This window comes from Rhinolophus hipposideros, assembly GCF_964194185.1.
Source record: "Rhinolophus hipposideros genome assembly, chromosome: 18".
NCBI classification, from domain to species: domain Eukaryota; kingdom Metazoa; phylum Chordata; class Mammalia; order Chiroptera; family Rhinolophidae; genus Rhinolophus; species Rhinolophus hipposideros.
Window position 1 is genome coordinate 31,504,179 of NC_138064.1, and position 23,117 is coordinate 31,527,295.

The following is a 23,117-nucleotide window of genomic DNA, read 5'->3' on the forward strand; positions in this document are numbered from 1 at the left end:
CTTGAGTGAGCTGGGGTATTTTTTCCATAGTATTGTCTTCTTATAATAGAAATTTAACCATTTATTCTAAGTTATATTAATTAGCATAAAGTTCTTCATTATATTGGCTAATCCTTACAATATCTGTGAAGTCTCTAATGATGGCCTCCCTTCTAATCTAACTTTTATCTTCTCTGACACGAATGACATGAAACTTACAGACACTTTATCTTCCATAGTTTTTCTGAATCAAGAATTCAGGTGAGGTTTGCCTGGGCAGTTCTGGCTTGGTGCCTCTCATGAAGTTCAATCAAACGATGCCTAGGGTTGCAGTCAGCTGAAGGCTTTGCTGTGGCTGGATGATCTTCTAAGATTCCTTCCTCAGGTGGCTGGCAAAGCGGTGCTTGCTGTTAGCAGGCTGAAGTGTTTCCTTGTGTGGGCCTCTCCAGAAGGCTGTTTGAATGTCTTCTCAACATGGCAGCTGAATTTTTCCAGCGCTGGTGATCCAAAAGACCAAAGTAGATGCCACATGCCTTTTCCTTCTTAACCTCAGAAGTCACACATCATTACTTCCTTCATATATCCATTACTGCATGATACAGATTAGACGGGAGTCAATGCGGTAGAGGACTGACCAAGAGAGTTGATGCCAGGAGGAAAGGATCACCAGAGGATCATTAGATGAATGCGATGTAGAAAAAGTAGTTCTGTGATAGAGATTGCCTAGGGGTTTGGACAACACTAATAGCATAAAATGAGAAGAACTCATTTACTGAAAAAGTTATTTCTGAACTAAGACTTGATAAGAAGAAACCAGCTGGTAAAGATCATATGATATCATGGTTGTTGTTTTTTTTGTTTTGTTTTGTGTGTGTGTTTTTTTTTTTTTTTTTTTTGAGGAGGGCAGGAAACAGGAAATGGTACAAATAAAGGATAACACTTGGAACATGTTAAATTTGATATGCTTTTTAGAAAAGCACATGAAGATGTCAAAAAGGAAGATGGATAATTCTCAAGTTCAGGCAAGAGAGGAGAGAGCTTTAAATAGAAAGGGAAAATAGAGAATAGGGGCTAGAATAGCTAAAAAAAAGGCCATGGTTTACAAATAAATTGGTAATGTGGAAGATAAAATCCTTAGAATATATTAGTAAAAACATAAACAGATGAAGGTCCTAAGAGAAAAGAAGATACTGGAGGATATGCCCAGGACATTGAATCCCCATTTAATACTGGTTGAGAAGAGAAGACCAAGACAAAGAGAAAGAAATAAAGAAAATAATAAACTAATAATAGAAAATTTCCCAAACCTAAGCCTTCAGATTGAGTCCCACACAGAACTGCACAAAAACAAACAAACAAATAAACACAGATCTAATTACAGCCTGATAAAAATTAAAAAAAAAAAAAAACAATTTTGAGAGGGAAAAAAATCCAAAAAAACACACCGCAGATTACAAATTAGGTTAACATCAAACTTATTACCAACTGTACATATTACAAGACAATGGGCAACGTGTTCATAATACTGAAGAAAAGGGACTTTGAAACTCACTTACTATACTTAGCCATATTTGAGGGCATACAGATTCATTTTCAGACATGCAAGTACCCTTTCAACTATGTATGACCCAGAGGAAATCAAGAAAGCTAAAAATAAATTAAGTCAGTTTCCATTAGAACCTTCATGCCTTGAGAAGTCTTCCTTTTTAGTGACAAAGATGAAATGACATAAAATTACATTTCATTTTCTATCAATTCAGTCACACTGCTTGATTCTACAGTGAATATTATTTTCAAAACCATACATTATAAATACTGGCTATTGGTCTTAATTTTTTGAAGCAACCGATACAAAAAGTATTCAAGATTTGTAGTTATATAATGGAAAGAAAATGCTATAAACTTTTTAACTGAAAAAAATTTGGTAAGTGAAGGTTATATAACAGGCAATCATTAGATTTTTATCTAAAATTGAAGAATCAAAAAATGAAGCCAAGACTTATATTGGTACTTCCAGAAGAACTTAAAACAGAGACTGCTAACAATGCTTTCCTCTGCAGACTAAGGCACAGGGCAAAAGGAAAAGAACAATTGACTTTTAGTTTTATACTATTGTACAATTTGACTTTGTTTGTTAATCTGTATTCATTTCTTTTATTTTAAAAAGTTCAAGATTTTTTTAATAAATGAAAGAGGAAAATGGTATACATAGAAAATTACAAAAATAAAGATCACAAGGATTAGAAAGCTAAGAATAAAGTTATTATACAAATTCAAATGGCTATAAAATGAACTCTGGGTTTTCTAGCAATCTCATGAACACCTAAGAAGTGATCATTTCCACCAGCCCTGTGCCCAGTACTCCTGAATCTTAAAGACTTAAATGTAAGATCTGAAACCATAAAATATCTTGAAGAAAATATAGGAAGAAACTTCATGGACATTACCCGGAGTAAGATTTTCACTGATATATCCCCTCGCGCGAGGGAAGTAAGAGAAAAAATAAACATGTGGGATTACATCAACCTAAAAAGTTTTTTCACAGCAAAGGAAACCATCAATAAAACAATGAATGGGAAAAGATATTTGCCAATGATATATCTGATAAGGGATTAATATCACAAATCTATAAAAAAACTTACTCAACTCAACTCCAAAAAAACAAACAACCCAATTAAAAAATGGGCAGAGGACTTGAGGAGACATTTTTCTAAAAAGGACATACAGAAGGCAAGAAGACATATAAAGAAATGCTCAACCTCACTAACCATCAGAGAAATGCAAATAAAAACCACAATGAGATACCACCTCACCCCAGTCAAAATGGCTATCATCAATAAATCAACAAACAACAAATGCTGGCGGGGATGTGGAGAAAAGGGAACGCTAGTGCACTGTTGGTGGGATTGCAGATTAGTGCAGCCACTATGGAAAACAGTATGGAGGTATCTCAGGAATCTGAAAATGGAACTACCCTATGATCCAGTAATTCCACTCCTAGGCATCTACCCGGAGAAATCCAAAACTCCAATTCAAAAATCTGTATGCACTCCTATGTTTATTGCAGCACTTTACACAATAGCCAAGATATGGAAACAACCGAAATGCCCATCGGTCGATGACTGGATTAAGAAGCTGTGGTACATTTATACAATGGAGTACTACGCAGCCATAAAGAAAAAAGAAATCTTATCATTTGCAACAACATGGATGGATCTAGAGAACATTATGTTAAGTGAAATAAGTCAGAAAGAGAAAGACAAGTACCATATGATCTCACTTATATGCGGAATCTAAAGAAAAGAATATGTGTATGAACTAATCAGAAACAGTTTTGGGGACACAAAAAACCGAGAGTTGTTAGATGGGCGGGGGGGAGGGGGTTGGGGATGGGGGGAAGGGTGAAGGGTTTGGGGGGTGGCTGGTGACCACAGGATGGCCTCAGGGATTTTTGAAAATTACTTTGAGGAATTTATTCAATAGTGTTTGGGGATTTTGTTGGGTGTCCGATGGACATGTGTCCTGTTTGGGAGACCACCTCAGGGATACTGTGGATACCTGGTCATGGCATTGTACACCAGAGGCTGGACATTAATGAATGCCAACTATAATTTTATGTGTATAATGTGATGGCTCAGTGTGAGGTCGGGGTGGTGGTGGATGGGGGGAGGGGGGTTCACGGTGTGAGGGATGTAAAAATAAAATAAAATAAAATAAAACTATTATAAAAAAAAAGAAGTGATCAGAGTTTTCAGAAGAAAATAATAATAGCTAAGAGTTCATTGAATTCTAACTGTTTCTAGGCATTCATTTAAATGCAAAATATGTACTTACTCATTTAAAGCTCACCACAAATCTATGGGGTAGGTACTATCACGATGCCCATTTTATAGATGGAGAAACTGAGGCACAGGGAGATTGAAACATTTGATAAATGGTTAAGCCAGAATCTGAATCTGTGAAGACTGGCTTCACATGAAAAAGGCAGTTACACAGAAAGAGAATATTTCCTGGTACTAAAAGTAGAGATAAATATCAACTAATACATCAAATATTATTTATAGTTGGTAAAAGAACTAACCTCTATGATTTTACCTATCTGCTACTTAAACTATAATTCAAAACATATTTTTCCTCTTGTCTGGAAAGATATAACACAAGACATTGAGCCAGATATCTAAATTTGGGACATCTCTAGCAAAACGACATCACAGAAGGCTAAATTCTATATCCAAAAATAAATCGAAAGTAGTTTTGGATAACTTTTCATCAGCCTGTGAATATCTAGTGATTACTACTTTCTTTTCATAGGTATACAACCAGTAATTTTTTTAATCTTCTGCACTACTTCTATTATTTATTTCTATTGACTTTATAATTTGAAGTTTAAAATTACTTTTCCTATAACTAACCGTAGACCAACAAACATGGGGACCTTTTCAGTATCTCCAAGAAGAGCATCGTTTAGTAAGTTCTAATGTAAAAGTGAATTGTGAATGGGTAGATAAACCTGCTAATTTAAATGAATTGAATCTAAACTATTTAAATTACTTTTTACATAATGCAGGATCTGACAATGAGGACAGAACTTTATTCTAACTTTTAAATTACGTTACATTCTATCAACCACCAAAAATATTATAGGTTTTAAAATAACTGATACATTTTCTTTTTAGGTTTTTACCAGGTAACATTTAAATACCCAGTAAAGACATAATAAGTAGTATGAATCTATAGTCAAAAGAAATCTAAAGTAAATGAGTTGTGCAATATGGATTACATAGCATGAGTTAATTTAGAGCCATTCTGGATTGACCAAGTTCTTATCTCCAGAGTCCCCCAGAGCATAGATAGCACTGACCTTATTGGTCAAAGTTGTGAAAGGTACTAACCAGATAAACAATGTTTCACAAAAATGGATCCATGAGCTGTTTCAAGGCAAGAGGTACCAGCCTACCAGAACTGTATGGTAATAATAACGGGATTTATTACTTGTACCTGGATTTGGTGGAGTGTGGGGGTTTACAATGATTGAGCGGGTCAAGTAGTAGGAATGTACCTCCATGCCCAGCACTGTAAGAGACCCCTACCTCACACACACTGTGGGCTTCTTGGTACCAAGGTGCTACATGAACATGTCCATCCATGGTGGTTTAACATCTGGAGATGAACAAGTCCTGAGAGAGCCAGTGGAGGGATACTAAAGACTATGTGTGAGTCTTCCACACTCACCCCTTCAATGCTTACCTTTCTCCCACTGTTGCTGTGTTGCGTCATTTCTGAATACAAACTGTTGGAGTCCTGTGCGTCCTTTGTCAATCAATTTCTTACAGTAGTTAGCATGATATTAGCACAGTACTCATGGTCAGTACTTAGTTTAAGTGATGTCAGTAAAATGGAGGAAATAATAATCATTTCCCAAGGCATTCAGCTAGGCCTCACTTCCCTTACCCCAGAAACCTAGCCTGGTTGGAGCTGAACCACTCCTTCACAGTGGCCTAATATGCTTTAAGTCATACAAATGATGTAGGATTGAAAAATATATATACCCTTGAAAGTTATACTAAAATACTTGTATTATGAGGTCTCCGATGTGTTAAAAATGGCATATTAATGTAGTCTACACTAGTACTATTACTTCATAAACTCAGGTATAGCAATTCAAAGTTTAATAAAATAAAGCAGAATAAGAGGTCAGATAGAAAAAGTGATTCTCTCTACGTGTGGGTGAAGTCACAGAACTTCACTGTGTGATTTTGATTCACCTCCAAATGCAGGCACCAATTTCATATACATTTTCAGGAAATACATAAAAATCTTGATCTCTAATACTTAAAAGATAATCACGTCCAAATCTAAGTTTCAATTTTCTCATCACCTCTAGCTTATGTTTCCCCTTTCTGGCTCTTTAAAAGCCATGACTTCCAACACATTCCTTCTAGACCTGTGCTTAGTAGTTAGAAAAGTTCAAACTAAATTTAGTAATTTTTCAGATACAGTTTTCAAAAAATAAATTTTAGTCACTACTGAATGTGGTAGCTAAATCACCAATGAATAAGAAATAGACAACTATGCATATTTGAAACCCCCAGTTTAAAACACTTCATTAAAAACACAAGTCTAGTTTTTGGATCCTGTTTTTTATATGAATACCTTATGAAGAACCACCACATAAACTATATTCAGGAGATTCAAATATTATGTTTAATCAGTTGAAGTTCAGAAAAGACTTTGTTCCTTACATTCAATTCATTGAGATCCTACGTCACATAATTTCAACCAATTAAGACCCAGGGTTAAATACTCTGGGGGAACAAAGGAGGTTACAGATCCCATTTTAACATCAAGATTTTTGCAAAGTGAATGGGAAATCAGATGTATGCCTTTAAAAGATGAAAGTAGAATGTTCTGCGACCTCAAGGTCAAAAAAGTGGTATAAATAATAAGTATATCAGGAAGAAGAGATAAGTAGGGGATAGAAAGGTCAAGGAGGACTTCTTGGAGGGGAAAGAATCTGAAATATGTTCTTCAAGATAAGTAGGTTCTAAACAGGAGAGAGTATTTTAAACAGGAAAAAAAATGGCAGAGAGGAAGGCACCAAAAAGAAAAATGCACAAATCACATTTGAAGGATGATGACTATTTATATGACTGCAGCAGAGCACAACACAGGGAGAGGTGAGTGACAAGATCCGGTGGTCACCATTTTTACAGGTCTCAGTTGTACTGCTAGAGTTACATAGAATGAGTCAATTCCTTTTTCCAATAGCCCTTCATATATTTGAAAACTGCTATTATGTTCCTCCCTTAGGGGTACAGATTCAAGAAGGGAGAGATTGAAATCAGGGAGACCAGTAGAGAAGCCTTTGGCAATGTGTACAAGGCTTGAAATGATAACAGCATGAAATTATGAGAAGAAAGAAAGGGATGGTTATCATTTCATGTAACTATAGGCTTTTCTCCAACTGAGAAATGTTCTTATAACTTGTGTATCTTATTTCACTTTTAAAATTCACTTTATAGCCTAATGGGCAGTTTCAAAACCAAGTTTTACGGACACAGGAAAGTGCTGTCTTAAGAACTGACAGCAATCTCCAGAAAGACTATCGCATTTACTGAGGGGATAGTACGGTTTGTCCTGTACTCTTCCAATTACTTTACATGCTTTTCTCAGGACTATGGGTATTCTTGAAGCATCAACAGAGCACCCATAAAAGTCATTGAGGCTGTATTCCTTAAACATTTCCTTTAGCATTAAAGGGTGCTTTCCAACTGAAAAAGTCTAAATTCTAAAACTTTAACTCATACTGTGCAACATAAAATATGCTGCAATAAAATCCTAATGTTACCCTCTTTATACCAATATAAACTCAACAATATTTTCAGAATATTGGCAGTTTCATTTCGATGATGATAACACTAAAACACTTTCATAATTACACATACTACATCATGTCTCCTATGTGTTCTTTCATAGGACTTATGGAAAAGTATAAGACATAAGCAATACTATATTTAAAAATAAGTACCCTATGACCAAATAAAACAAATATCAAAGCTTGACTTTAGTTGGCTCAGGACTACCTCTGATTTGTTTTCCAATCTTCAATTTTCAGAATCCCAGGATTAGATACAAACTTCAAGGTCCAAAAGAATGTACCCTCTGTCTTATTAAGTTGGAAAAATTATCCTTTACTGAAGATTAGTCCTGCCTAATTCTTTAAAACAATAAAAATATTTTAAAAATACATTTTATCAACCTCAAATCATTCAGCCTGCTTGTCTAAATAACATATATCATTGGATATATGTATCATAATTTTAATTTACTGCATAACTGGTTTTATTAAAAGGATTTGAGCCTAAATTCCTATTGATTGAGGCTAGAAGTAGGAATTCTATCTTCCTAGTAATTCTTATTATATTAGCAATAAGACACACTAACATAGCTCAGTAATCAACCATATCGATTCACTATATACTTCATATCTTCATGTCTTTCTAGAACAACATGATTTTTAGTTTTAAATTACATTTACATGAACTAATTATAATAAAGAAGGAAAATGGAAGACTAAAGGCAAGTTTTAACATTTAATAAAATCTCATTGTAATTACATGTATTTATAAGTACAATTATAGAAACTAAAATTCAACAAAATATCAAGTAACCAAATTGTACATATCTGAAGCCGCATATTTACCTGACATTGCCCTTGGTGTTTCTGAGAACGGTTGCAGCAAAATTCTGTGTGACACCCACCAAGCTGATTCCATCCACTTCCACAATCTGGTCATTGACTTGTATTCTTTGGGAAGAGAGAAAAAATTAACCACAATTAATTTTTCTGATAACACATTACCACTCACAATAAATGAATTGACAAAATACTTGATTTTTAAGATACTCTTATTGGCACAAAATTTGTCTTTTATATATAAGCTCCAGATCTTATTCAAATGCTTAATTTTATAGAAATTAATACAATTATAGTAATTTTAAGATTAGTTTGGAGAAAAATGACATTTTTAATCATATTGACTCTTCCCATCAATAAAAATTGAGCTCTACTATAAATCCCCTGGGCAAGTGTCGTGTATATCATATGTTGTTGCCATGTGTTAAGAAAAGTTATTTAAAACTTGGGAATAGAACTAAAAGGAGGGTAGCATGTCCTTTCAATGTCATGTAGGTGCATTACTTAACAGGCCCAACCAAGGATAATATGGGGGAATGTAATTTAATTGATCCACTCTTTAAAATTGATTAAAAGTCCTGGACATTAAGAGTTGCATGTTAACTTGTAGATGTTTGTCCTTAAAAAAACCACTGGCCCATGTGGGAATCGAACCAGCAGCCTTCGGTGTTAGGAGCATGGAGCTCCAACTGCCTGAGCCACCGGTCCGGCCCCTGCCGTTTTTCATCTTTTATACTGTATTTTTACTGTGCCTTTTCTATGTTTAGATATATTTAGATACACAAATACCATTCTGTTACAATTACCTACAGTATTTATTTCAGTCCAGTAAGATGCTACACAGGCTTGTAGCCTGGGAGCAATAGGCTGTACCACGTAACCTAGGCATGTAGGAGGCTATAACACTAGGTTTGTGTAAGTGAACTCGATGGTATTCACACAACGAAAAAATTGCCGAATGGTGCAGTTCTCAGAACATATCTCCATAATTAAATGGCACATGCCTAGATATACAACTCTAAGCATGCTAAAATGTTACAAAGTTACTGTAATTTTGCATCATGCGAATAAGTGTGTTCATCTTCGCACTTTAAGAAGACACAAAAATAGTATGTGTGGCTGCAGAAAATGATATTTGTTAGTCTGCCTAATTTCTTGTGTATGATAGGCAATTATTATCAAGTTCCTATCTGCCAATGAAAGTTGTTAAATAGCCCAGAAGTTCAATTTAATATGGATAATTGAAACTATGCTGGAAGCAATAGTGACAGAAAAAAATATAATTGTGCAGATGAGGCAATGGGATGAATTTTTTGTCCAGAAAAAGGATAGTAGTTTAGTCCGAAGTAAAGTGTCAGCCTGTTCTAGAATATGAAAGAACAATGAAGATAAAAACTTGAGTGTGTATATTAAGTTGAGGAAGGTTTGAAGAAGTGATTTTTATTTGCTTGAATCTCTTACCTGGAGAGAGGGTAACTTTTAGATGCAACCTAATAGAACAATAACACTGATAATCTCTCTCAAATCTTGGCTCACAATGAGAAACACAGAAAAGACAAGACATGAATCCTGGTAGTAAAAAGTAAATGGACAGCTCTTCGCATCAGACTACCCCACAGTATGAGGAATACAGATAAGCAGGACTTTCCAAACATTTTCCAGAATAGCAGAGAAAATAGCCTGTTTCCCCCCTGGAAACACTGTCTACTGGAATGGAATTTATGGAAATGTACCTGGCTAATGTGTAAAAGGCATTTAGTCCTGGGCATTTCCGCAAGTTTCCATGTGCCAGTAAACACAAGTGTGCGTCGCTACAGGCTCACAGGCTGGTATTTCTGATATTCCTCAATTCCGAACTTGAAAACCAGTATCAATGGGGCTAAGGCTAATAAAACTATGTAAGTTGGACTATTCTAGGTTTGGTTTAATGTTATTGGGTAGTTATTTATTGGCATGATGTATCTGGCAAGGGGAAACATAAAACAAAAATCCTACCTCAAAGGACTTATGTAAACAAAGCAACCCACGATAAATGAAAGGGAGACCAACTGGAGCAACAGTAATGAACTTTGGTCAACAGTCTTCCCCAAAAGGCTGAATAGCGAAGTTCTAACTGTATGTGAAAATACATCCATATCAAAGCAGTAATAACCCAACTCTCTAAAGGGAGAACAAGCAAAATATTTGGGTAGAAGAGTGACACAAGAGTGTGTGCAGAGAGGAAACCATCGAATAAGGAATTACAATAGAGGGACACAATTAAAACAGCAGTTTCCAACCATTCAGGGCTGTCTCAGGCTTGAGGGTACCTCAGGGGCATAGATGGGTCCTGCAGGAGGGAGTCTGCTGCATACAAATAGGACTCTTCATTTGTTTTATGTCGCTGCTACCCAAAAGATAGTCAAAAACATTTAAAATCTTTTGAAAACCAACACTTGAATGAAGACAAACTACACAGCACCTAAATTACAAACCTGAAAAGGACTGTGCTCATCTAAAATGATGATATTTAAAAAGCTTGAGAAGCAACCATAGAAGCCATAAACAAAGCAGATCCTAAATACATTTTTAATTTGGCGCTTTAGCACAGCATTATAACTATCTTATGTCAGTTATCATCCACGCGATTTATTCTAGCAGTATTTTCATTTGTGTTATTATAAAATTCATTTTGCTTTCTAGGTTTATTAAAGAGGATTGGAGAAATAATTAATGTATTAAAAGTATCTTATGTACAATCATAAAATTTCTGGTAACAAGAACTAACGATTAATCAATTTAATATTATTTTACTAAAAAAGTAGAACTAAAACAGAAGATAGAAATAGCTATCATGTTACTCAGCTAAATTATAAGTTACCCTATATGAGGCAAGTTTGCACGAGAGAGAGAGAGAGAGAGAGAGAGAGAGAGAGAGAGAGAGAGAGAGAGAGAGACAGAGAGACAGAGAGACAGAGAGAGAGAGAGAGAGAGAGAGAGAGAGAGAGAGAGAGAGAGAGAGAGAGAGAGATTAGAAGAATAAAAAAGTTAGGCCCAAGTAAATGTTTTGAAAGCGATAAAAGCACAAGTATTACCGTGTTTTCCAAAAAATAAGACCTAGCCAGACCATCAGCTCTAATGCGTCTTTTGGAGCAAAAGTTAATATAAGACCCGGTCTTCTGTAAGACCTGGTATCATATCATATATCATATATCATATATCATGTATCATGTATCATATATCATATATCATATATCATATCATATCATATCATATCATTGTAATATACCCGATCTTATATCATGTTATATTATATAAGATCCAGTCTTAGATTATATTAAAATAAGACTGGGTCTTATATTAATTTTTGCTCCAAAAGACGCATTAGAACTGATGGTCCAGCTAGGTCTTATTTTCGGGGAAACACAGTAACTCATTTAACAAATATTTACTGAGCACCCTCTACCTTTCAGGCATCAGGTGAAAAGGTATAGACAGATATGAATAACTAGACACACGAAAATTTAGTAAGTAAGACATAATATCAAAGAAAAAGAAAGACTGAAAACTTTTTAACCACAATAGATGACTCAGGAGATAAATATCCCTGGCGAATTGTTTAAAGTACTCAAAATGTGGTGAGAGTTTATGAGACATATGGAAGGAGTAAAAGCAATCACAATAAAAAAGGCTTCTTGTGTTGGAGAAGAAGGAACAAGGAAGAAAAGAATTTTCTACACACGTCTGTTATTGAACACCCCTTGAAGAAAGTGTGACCAAATTTGAGATTAAATTGAAATAGTTTTCTTAAATAAGGGAGAGTTATGAAGAAAGTAAAGCAAGTTAGAAAGGTATAACACAGACTCACATTTTTAAAGCTAAAAGGAACTATAAAGAACTTCTAATCCAGAACTTTAATTTTGTCCACAACTGAGGTCTGAAGAGTAACTTTCCCGAGGTCACATGGTGATAACCTTATTTTTAGTTGTAGTTTAAAGTACATATATACAAGTTTTACATATTCTCTATAGAAAAATTAAATATTCCATATTAGCTGAATTAAAAAAAACACACAGTAGAGTCATTTAACACTTTGGTATGTATTAATTCTAGGTTTTTTGAGAGAAAGAAAGAAAGAGAGAGGTAGGTAGGTAGGCTGAGGGGGGATGAATAAATAGAAAATATCCACACAAGAATGGCATCATACTAATAATCATAATGTGTGAATCCTTAACACAATATATTTTCTATATCTATAAGCATATATATAACATAACTTTAAAAATTATTATTGACTGGAGGCAGCAACCAACTGTTCCTTTTGTAATTTTTTTTTACTGATACCTTTTAAATAGGAAACATTTAAATCCTGTGCATATGAGCACACCAGTAATTGTGATAATAATAATAATGTAAAAGATGAAAACACTACCATAGGTCTAATAATGAGACCACCTATTTTCACATATAGATATACTTTCAATTTTCATACACATAAAAAATGAAATATATGAATTGAAACACTTCTAAAATCCCTCTGACCATCAAAGTTTTATTATTCTGTACATATGTTTTATATATATATATATATATATATATATATATAGCTTTTCATAAGACTTGCCACACTGTTTTCTTAATAACTTTCAAGCTTATTCCTACTTCATTCAAGAACAGTTTCATAAACTGTACTGTGAAAGGTGTTTTATTTACATAAGCTTATTTAATACTTAAAACAACAATGTAGGTAACATGAAAATTAAGTAATTTGTTCAATTATCCCACAGCTGTAAGTAGAGGGGATGAAATTAAGATTACTGGTCACATGATCCCAAGGATTCTGCTCATTTTCATTACATCAAGTTGCCTTTCTTAATATATTCACTGAGGCATTTATTAAGCATCTATTATAACAACAACAGGATTATTATACTAGGAAAACATTCATTTGAAAGGACTGAGGAAAGGCACATTGGGACTAATAAAGCAAAGCTCTCATATTGGCTTAACTACTAAACCTACTCAAAAGAACAAATCAATAAATAGGTTAATAGAAAACAAACCTAACGTTTAAAACGAGTAATGGAAAACAAACAGGTCTGAGTTTAGAGCAACAGGAACTGACTTAGGGCCAACTGCAAAATTTTCTACCTTTTTAATTTTTTAATTAATTTGTATTTTGGTTTCATTTTATGGCCCATTTACTTAAGAGGGATGGTTCATAATAATTTAGCTTTGTTTAAATACTACTAATAAGAATTATTTCCTATCACTTTAGGATGATTTAAGTTTTACATGAAACGGAAATTATGCAGATTTTACAAACAGATTTTAGCTTACTTGGAAGAAAGATTCTAAATTAATAATGGAAATATTTACTATTACCATTATGTAATTCATTTAAAACGCCAAAGAGGTTACTTCCTTAACTGCTCAGACATGCAAGAAGACTGTTAATAAATTAGTTTTAAACACAAAATATTAATATCCTACTTTCTTTGTGTCAAGTGTGATTGATACACATTCAGTCAGCTGGACATTCACTCAAAAGACTCATTTCAGACCTTTTCTATTCAAATGCTATGGAAATACAAATAAAGCTACTGACCAAGATGTGGCCCCTCACCTCATGGACAGAGATGATACTGAAGGTGTGGCTTCTATTTTAATAAATTAATTTAGTTTCCCTTGGGAAACATCTGTGTATATCAATGTTTTTAGGATTATGAAAGAAATAATGCTACTAAGGGTCTCAACAGAGATTTGCAAATGATTTTCAATATGCTTGATTATTTCTTGAGAAGATGTTTAAGTATACATACTTAAACATACTTAAACATGGCGGGGGGGGGGAAATCAATGTTTCTAGAAAAATAAAATGCCATTGCTTTGAATTTGGCACTCCTATCCTTGGGTCTACCTTTATTTCCATTGCCAACCTTCTGCTTCAGCCCCAACCTGATGACGCATCATGGGAAGATGAATCAAAATCTTTAAAGACACTTGTACCTTGAGATGTTGAAAGCTAAGACAAAACCATGACGCTCTGTTGCCCTGGTCTACAACCAAATCGCCCAAGGTGGATATTTAAAGCAAAGACTGCCAGACCCCTCTCCTAGAGCTTTCATTTCACAGGTTGAAGGGGCACTCAAGAACCTGTGCTTTTAGACAGAACACATTTTGAGAGACATTAAACTCCTGAATTACCATCATCGCAGAATTAGAGTTCCTGTTTTCTCTTCCATTTCTGTCATTTTAAAAAATTCCAGAACTATTATCATTTGTTTTAATATTTCTTTTTTTTTTTTTTTAATTTTTGTAAGAGTTTATTTGAGCCAAACTGATGACATATGCCGGGGAGCAAGATGTCAAATGCTCCAGAGAATAAGTTTTGCAGCTTTTTTTATGCATTTGAAATTAAGGAACAGTAATTTCAACAGTAAGCCAGATTACATGGAGAAGGGGGAAAGCAAGATGGGGATTGGATTACAGCAAAGTTAACAAGACTACATGCTCTTTTGAGAGTGAATACCCTCTTTGAGGGGTATTACCTCTGGCATTTCAAAGGTATGTTAACCTAGAAGCACCAGAACAATGGACAGGACTTGCTTAAGTAAGGCAAAGATAAACCATTTACTTACGCCTGGGGTGTGACTATCCACCATCATCTGCCCAGTTAGGAATTTATGATCAGATCACCCTGTGAGGTTACTTGCCATAGAACCCCTTTTTTTGTCCACAGTTCCCTGCTTTGGTTATAAATCAGTCTAGGATGCAGTGATGACCAACTTTTTCATCACATAGTATGGTCTCACAATGCAAGGAAGGCTCATTCCTAGGAAGTCTCAGTATCAACTCATCTTGTTGACCACTGGGGACAGGGTAATATCATAACCATGGGATCTGAGTTGAGGCTGAATTTTTCCCCGAAAAGGGAAGGGCAGGTAAATGGAAAGCAGTCAGGTTTTATGGCCTTCACTGTGAAAAAAAAAAAATACTCTGGATCATTTCTGTCCTGTGAACTATCATGATCTGAGTTTTGCTTTCTGTCTTATTTTTCCGTTTTGATATTTCTGAAGTGAATCTACATGCTGATCTTCATAGTACATATTCTCCCCAGTTTCTACTGGATAGATAGATGAATTGTTGATACAAAGGTAGACATAGAAAACAGATCATCCACCCATTTATTATCAGGAATTCTGCCAACAAATCAGAAAGCAATTGAGGTATTCTAACATTTTCCACATATGAGACACATTGATATTCTGTCCTAAAAAATCAAAAGAAGAAAGCTAACCCTGGAAAACAATTCCCAGAAAAGCTCCCTAGGTTTTAGTTGTTAAATAACAGTAGTTAGCTTACCTGCCATCTCGCTGAGCAGCACCACCTTCTGTTACTGTCTTAACAAATATTCCCAGCTTTTCAAGTCCAGCATCTGCTCCAACACCCATTCCAATAATACTTATACCAAGTCCATCCTCATCTATGAAAAAGGGTAAAAAACACAAAAACCTAAATGTTAACACTAATCTGCAATTAGCTGGTGAGACCTATTTGCTGCTTTTAATTCTGTTCTTTACGGACTATATGATATGCTTGCCTTGCAGAATTTTTGTTCTATGTTGGGGAGGAAGGGGGTCAAATAAGATCCTCTATAAGTTTAGTCTCACTTTACTATTGCAGTTGGATATTCATTGCGATCCCAAGAAAATGTAATAATTTGATTATTGAGAAATCAATCTGCCTTAAAACACAGCCTATCTAAACAATATAATATTTTAAGCACAAAAACATATATACTCAAGCACATTGATTTTATTTTTTTATTTGGAATAAAATTCTTGAGTCATACTTTCTTTCCTTGAGAAAAAATAAAGTATTTTCTATTGTCTTTTAGTCACTCTGAAGGTTGTCTGATTTCATTCCCATTAGTTATCCATTTTTTTTTGTCCTGCTTTCACAAAGAATTATTTGAGTTTCAGTAGTTTTATAACAATGTATCTCTAGCTTGACTATTCTGGCTCAATTTTTCCTGGCTGAGACATATATATTATTTTAAATAAATGTGACCATAATGTATCTGGAATTTCCCCTTTATTTATGTGGTCTTCTTTTCTTTTTTACTTGTTCCATATCCCTATTCATATTAACACGATGGTATCTTACCATCATCTTACCAAGATGGTGTCTTACAGTACTTCTTCTGTCCTACTATACAAGGATGTAATCTTATCAACAAGTACAGCATATATATATATGGCTTGTTTTTCCTTCCTATTTGCTTTATAGGAAAAAGGTTATATCATACCTACTTCTCTCTTCAGCTTCCTTTTCTAATTCGATAATACCTCGTAGATATCAACTTACATAGTTTTAAATCACTTCTAATGATTGCATAATATTTTGTGGTGTGATGGTATCATAATATAGCCAATCATTTCTCCAGTGAGAGGCATTCACTTTTGTTTCCATTTTATTGGCCCTGTGAACAATACTAACAAACACCTTGTTTTTAATTCACTTACAAATCATGTGTTTATCCGTATTTCCATTTGTCCTTTCTATAAACATCTATATTTTAACATCAATGAAATAAAAGATACTCTATTTTGCATTCCACATTTTTTTTGGTTAACATTCATAGTTATTTTCTGATAGCCTCAAAGTCTTTGTAACTATGGTGTATTCTCTGCATAAAAAAGTGGATACTAGCTAATTAATACTGGTGGATTACAAAAAGAAATCTGGTTCATGCACTAAGCAGAATACCCAATGCTTTCAAAAGATTTTTTTAGCAATAACCTTTAATATACTAAGTATTCTTAATTAGTAATTTTTTGAAGAGGATTCATCTCATTGATTATTACTTGTCACCAACTTCTACTTTAAGTATAAGTACAATTCATAATCCCACATGCTAAATAAAGATGTTTAAAAATACGTCATTTAGCAAAAGCGTGATTTGTTTGCTCAGTTGTGTGCTAAAGAAAGCTTTACAGAATGTTCTCCCTGGAGAAACTACCCGATGTGATCCCCAGCTGAAGGCACTTCCACATTGATTCTGGGCACAGGTATCTCTCCTGTGGGAGAACTTTAATGCTGACTAATGTACGAGTGATGGCTGGAGATTTTTCCTTCATTTCTTACATTTAGAATGTTTGCACACAGGTGACTTCCCATATTTATTTCATTCTAATTGTTCACCAAGAGGCTTTTTCTTGCTAAAATTTTTCCTATATTCATTACAGTTTAAGAGTTTCTCCACAGAATGAGTTTTCTTGTGCACATGAAGTTTGGATCTGTGCTGAAGTTTCTTCCTCACTGGTTTACATGTATAATGTTTCTTCTCTCTTACATGAATTCTCTTATGTGTATAAAGATGAGCTGTACAGCTGAATTCTTGCCCTCACTCATCACATTCATACGGTTTCTCTAGAGTGGTAATTTCAGCATGTGATGAAGGGATGAACGATGACCCACAGCTTCTCACCATTTTTATTTATATCCAAACTAGTAGTAAGTTTTCCCTGCCCGTGTGTTTGCTGCTGTTTTAAGAGATAATCACTGTAGACTCTTGCACATTGAATAATGCCAAAGGGTTTCTCTCCTATATGAAATCTCTCGTGTATATTACGTATTAGCTGAATTCTTTTTGACATTCATTGTATTTATAGGAGTTCCTCTTCATCATGAATTATCACATATCAAGCCAAAGTTCACCTGTAAGTGAAACTTTCCCATACTCAGTGCATTTAAAGGGCTCTTCTCAAATGTTGATTCTCTGCCCTATCATGCCATTTAATGGTTTATTCCTACAAATATCCTGCATGAAAGTTGCATCATAGTTTTTCAATCCATTTTCCCTGCCTGGGTAAAATTATCTTTCTTCCTTCCACAGCATCTCTTGTTGCTCCAACTGGGAAATTACTTATTTGCAAATCTGAAAACCCAATTGTGGGAAAAGTTATGTTAGTTTGAGCCATCCTCAATTCCCATGCAGAACACCCGGGATACATGGTGCTAACTGACAGGCAACGAAAGGAAGAGTACAATGAAGGCACAGAGTCCAGAGGACTGATCTATCTCTGTACAGCTTTCTCTGAGCTGTGTCTGTCAAGCCTGAGTGAAGTCCAGAGCCACAGGCCTGAAGGCCACTGATTCTTGTGGCTGCACTGTCATGGACCCAGCAGCCACCCTGCCTTCTTCTGTATACACCCTCCCAGGGGCAGGCTGATTACTAAACAGGCAAAGCAGCCAGGTAAAGATGGAAAAAACTGGGAGGCTCCGTTATTATGGAAGATACTATCACCATGCTCTGGAGCTCAGAGCTTATTTTCTCTCTCAGGGAAGACACTTGTGTTAGTTTAGAATTCCCCTCATTGCTAGTGAGATTTGAGCTCGCATTCTGTATGAGCATGGGTCATTACATTTCCTCTTCACTAAACTGCCCATTTTTCTACTGAGTTTTACTTGTCTCTTTTTCCCCAATAATTTGCAAAGATTGTGAGCATAACTTGGATATTAACTCCATGTCATCTACAATAAAGATTTTCTTCCCTCAAATTTATCACTTATCTATGAGCTTTACTTGACAACATTACTAGTAAAAGCTTAAATTTTTGGATAATTTAATTAGTCCATCTTTTCCTTTATAATTTCTGGTTTTCCATTTTTGTTAAGCCCCTTCTCCCACAAGCCTAGATGTAATAGGTAGTCTTAAAAATCTTTGTTAAATATATTTATTATTTTATTTTTAATATTTAATTATTTAATCCATGTAGGGTTGTTTTTATATATTATGTAATAAAAATAAAAGTGTCCAACTTTATATTCTTTCAGATAGATGCTCAGTTATGTCAGAACAATATGTAAAACACTCTGTTACTTCTAAATTAGAGTATCATATGTGTCATATATAACATTAAATTCTCATGCATACTAACATCTTTGTCTGGATTTTCTTTTTTTTTTCTTTTTTAAACATTTTATTAGGTAACAGTGTGTTTTTTCCAAGACCCATCAGCTCCAAGTCAAGTCGTTGTCCTTCAATCTAGTTGTGGAGGGTACAGCTCACTGGCCCATGTGGGAATCGAACCGTCAACCTTGTTGTGAAGAGCATGTGCTCTAACCAACTGAGCTAACTGGCCGCCCTGTCCGGATTTTCTTTTTTGTTCCCCTGATCAATAGCTATGTGAATACAATTTGCACTGATTATAGAGGCTTTACATTATATTCAGATATTTGGGAAGTTAAATAATTTCACATTCATTTTCATACTTCCCTTAGGTCTACATTTTTCTGTATAAAATTTAGAATTATATTATAGAATCCCCTCTCTCAACCCACTTTGATGGCAGTTCTATTTGAAGTGCATTAAATTTATTTATAAATTTATAGGTATCAGAGATACAGTACAGGAGAGATTTTTCTATACTGAGTCTTCTCATCCAAAGATATGGTATAGCTTTCTAAGTGCTTAGATCTTACATCTTTCAAAAAGATGTATTTTCTACAGATAAATTCTGTTTTTCTTTGTGATTAATTTAATGGTATTTTGTTTTAGTGGTGCTATTATAAATGAAATACTGCTCCCATTTTCATTTCTAGGTTTTTAATTTAAATATAGAGGAAAAAAGCCTGTTAGTTTTCCTATATTTATCTGGGGCCTGACCTCCTCTTTTATAAATAATCTTATTAATTCTAATATTTTTAAATTAGAATAAATTTGGTATATATATATTTGTTTCTTCACATGTAATATATATATTACATGTTATATATATATGTTATGTATAAGCAAAAAGTTACTTTTTAGGTTTTATTTTCTATTGTTTATACTGATTATTATATTTAAAGATCATTCAAAATGTGACTTCTGGTTTCAACTGAAATATTTTTAGTGTTTATTCAAAAGTAAAATTTTCTGTTGGCATTATAATCTATAATTTCTATCATATTTAGGTTTCTATACACTAACAACAAACTATCAGAAAGAGAAATTAAGAAAACAATCCCATTTACAATTGTATCAAAAAGATAAAATATCTACGAAATAAACTTAACCAAAGAGGCAAAAGATCTTTACACGGAAAGCTATATGATATTGAAAGAAATTGAAGAGGACACAAATTAATGAAAAGATAGCCCATGCTCACGAGTTCAAAGAATACATTAAAATGTCCATACTACCCAAAGCAATCTATAGATTCCATATGATCCCTATCAAAATTCCAATGGCATTTTTCACAGAAATAGGACAAACAATCCTAAAATTTGCATGGAAACACAAAAGACCCTGGATAGGCAAAATAATCTTGACAAAGATGAACAAATCTGGATGCATCACATATCCTGACTTCAAACCATATTACAAAGTTATAGTAATCAAAACAGTATGGTACTTCCATGAAAACAGACATATAGACCAATGGAACAGAATAGAAGGTTCAGAAAAAAACCTATGTATACTTGGTCAATTAATTTATGAGAAAGGAGCCAAGAATATACAATGGGGAAAGGACAATCTCTTCAATAAATGGTGCTGGAAAAACTGGACAGCCACCAGCAAAATAATAAAACTGGACCTCTATCTTATATCATACACAAAACTCTACTCAAAATGCATTCAAGACTTAAATTTAAGACTTGAAACCATAAAACACCTAAAAAAACACAAACAAACAACAACATGGGCTTAGGTAGCTCCTTGACACTGGTCTTGGCAGTAAACTTTTTGGACTTGACAACAAAAGCAAAAATAAACCAAGTGGGATGACATCAAACTAAACAGCTTCTGTACACCCAAAGAAACCATCAACTGAATGAAAAGGTAACCGATGAAATGGGAGAAAATATTTGCAAATCATATATTTGATAAGGGGTTAACATCTAAAATATACAAGAAGTCATGCAACTCAATAGCAAGAAAAAAAATTCAAAAATAGGCAGAGGAACTGAACAGACAGTTTTCCAAAGAAGATATAGGCAACGGGCACTTGAAGAGGTGTTCAACATCAGTAATCATCAAGGAAATGCAAATCAAAACCACAAAGAGGTATCACTTCACATCTGTTAGAATAGCTACCATCAAAAAGACAAGAGATAACAAGTGTTGGTGAGGATGCAGAGAAATGAGAATACTCATGCACTGTTGATGGGCATATAAATCAGTATAGCCATTATTGAAAACAGTATGGTGGTTCCTCAAAAAATTAACAATAATTGTACTTCATTTGGTTCTCTTCTAGTTCAATCTTTCTAGTTCAACTTTTATTATGAAATATAGCATACAAACATAAGTTTTATGAAATCATTCATTTATAAAACATTATGCTTAAAGAATAAAACATTCATATACTAACAGAGACACAGAATATTAGCAATACACAAAAAGCCCACTATATACCCCTCTCTGATATCATAACTCTTCCCTCAGTAATCATTATCCTAAATATTGTGTACATGATTCCCTCCTTTTCTTAATTAACATTTTTAGAAACCACTTATCTGTATATCTCTAAACAATACACTGTTTAATTTTTCCTGGCTTTGGAATTGAAATAAATGAAATTATATCGAATGGCTTTTTCTGTGATTTGCTTTTTTTTTTTTTTTGCTGTAAAATTACCATTTAGTTGAAGATGATATTTGAAATATGTAATAGCATTGTAAAAATCCTGAAAAGCACAACACTGAATCACCAGGTAACACATAACATTGGTTTCTATTACAATTTAGTTATTCAGGAACTTTGGCACATATATGCATTCTAGTGTTACAAAAAAAATTCAAGGGTAAAATCATTGCTTGTGATTCCCCGAATTTAACCTTGAAACTTTTCAAACTAAAAGAAAACAATAAATTCTGATCTATTTTCCATTTCAACAACAAAAGCCCATCACAACACGTAGGTGAGTTGGATGACCATTTTTATGTGATTTGCTTTTCCCTCCTCCAATTTTATGGTTGTAAGAATCATACATACTGCTGCATAGAACTGTGGCTCCTTAATTTTTTTGCTGAGTAATGTTTTATTGAATACGTAAGCTACAATTTATAGATCCTTTTCTATCATTGATGAAAAAATAATTGTTCAAATTTTTTTGCTATTATAGGCAATAAAATGACCCACAGACAAATCCACCTGTTTTTGTATGGGCCATAAGCTAAGAATTATTTTTACATTTTTAAATGAATGAAAAATGTAAGCATCACTCTTACATTCTACTTAAGATCAAATGAGAGTGTCTTTTAATGGGAATGATTAGCCAGTCATAGTTAGTGTAATGACTGGTGTTCTTTATATTTTTTTCATCCAAGCAATTTTATACTTAATACTACTTACATATAGGTTTTCAATTCTTTTCCCCTCATTTTCTGTTTTCAACAAGTCACTTGTCATTTCTTTCCCTCCCTGCTAGTTGGGAATTATGTGAGTAATATATTCTTTAAATTCTTACATAACAGCAAATTTCTTTCTTTCCCCAAGATAGGTAAATGTTCTCTGGGATGGATGTAGGATTCTTAGATTACCATCTTTTTTCTTCTCAGTGGTGTGTGAAATATGTATGTCTACCCACTCACAGTGTTACAAATGAGAAATCTGATAATAGTTTAATAATTTTGCCTTTGCAAGTACATTTGTTTCTTTGTTTGTTTTGATTTTGTCTTGCTGTTTTGTAAGATTTTCACTTTATGATTGAAGATTTTTTTCCCAGCCTATGTTTATGTAGAATTTTTTTTAAGTCCTTGCAAACAATTGGCTAAGCCATTTCAAATATGAGGTTCAGGTATTTTTTCAGCTCAGAGAAATTTCTTCTATTATTTATCTAATGTGTCTCATTCTCTACTGTCATTTCCCATTTTGTTACCTACAATTTACATGTTGAGTCTTTTTCATGATTTTTCTTGAATTTTAGCTCGGTCATTTGAGAATTAGTTTGGGACATTTCTTATGCTT

The 23,117-nt window shown here is 34.0% G+C and overlaps 1 protein-coding gene across 9 annotated transcripts in view; it reads right to left on the bottom strand.

The window, feature by feature from the left end:
- Positions 1-23,117, bottom strand: part of PPP1R9A (protein phosphatase 1 regulatory subunit 9A) — a 266,446-nt gene that overhangs the window by 101,766 nt on the left and 141,563 nt on the right. For all 9 annotated transcript variants that reach the window (XM_081080102.1, XM_081080106.1, XM_081080108.1 and 6 more), the window contains 2 exons: positions 15,521-15,641; positions 8,183-8,287 (listed from right to left, as the gene is read on the bottom strand). In XM_081080102.1, the coding sequence (XP_080936228.1) occupies positions 8,183-8,287; positions 15,521-15,641 (226 nt within the window). The remainder of the gene's footprint in view (positions 1-8,182; positions 8,288-15,520; positions 15,642-23,117) is intronic.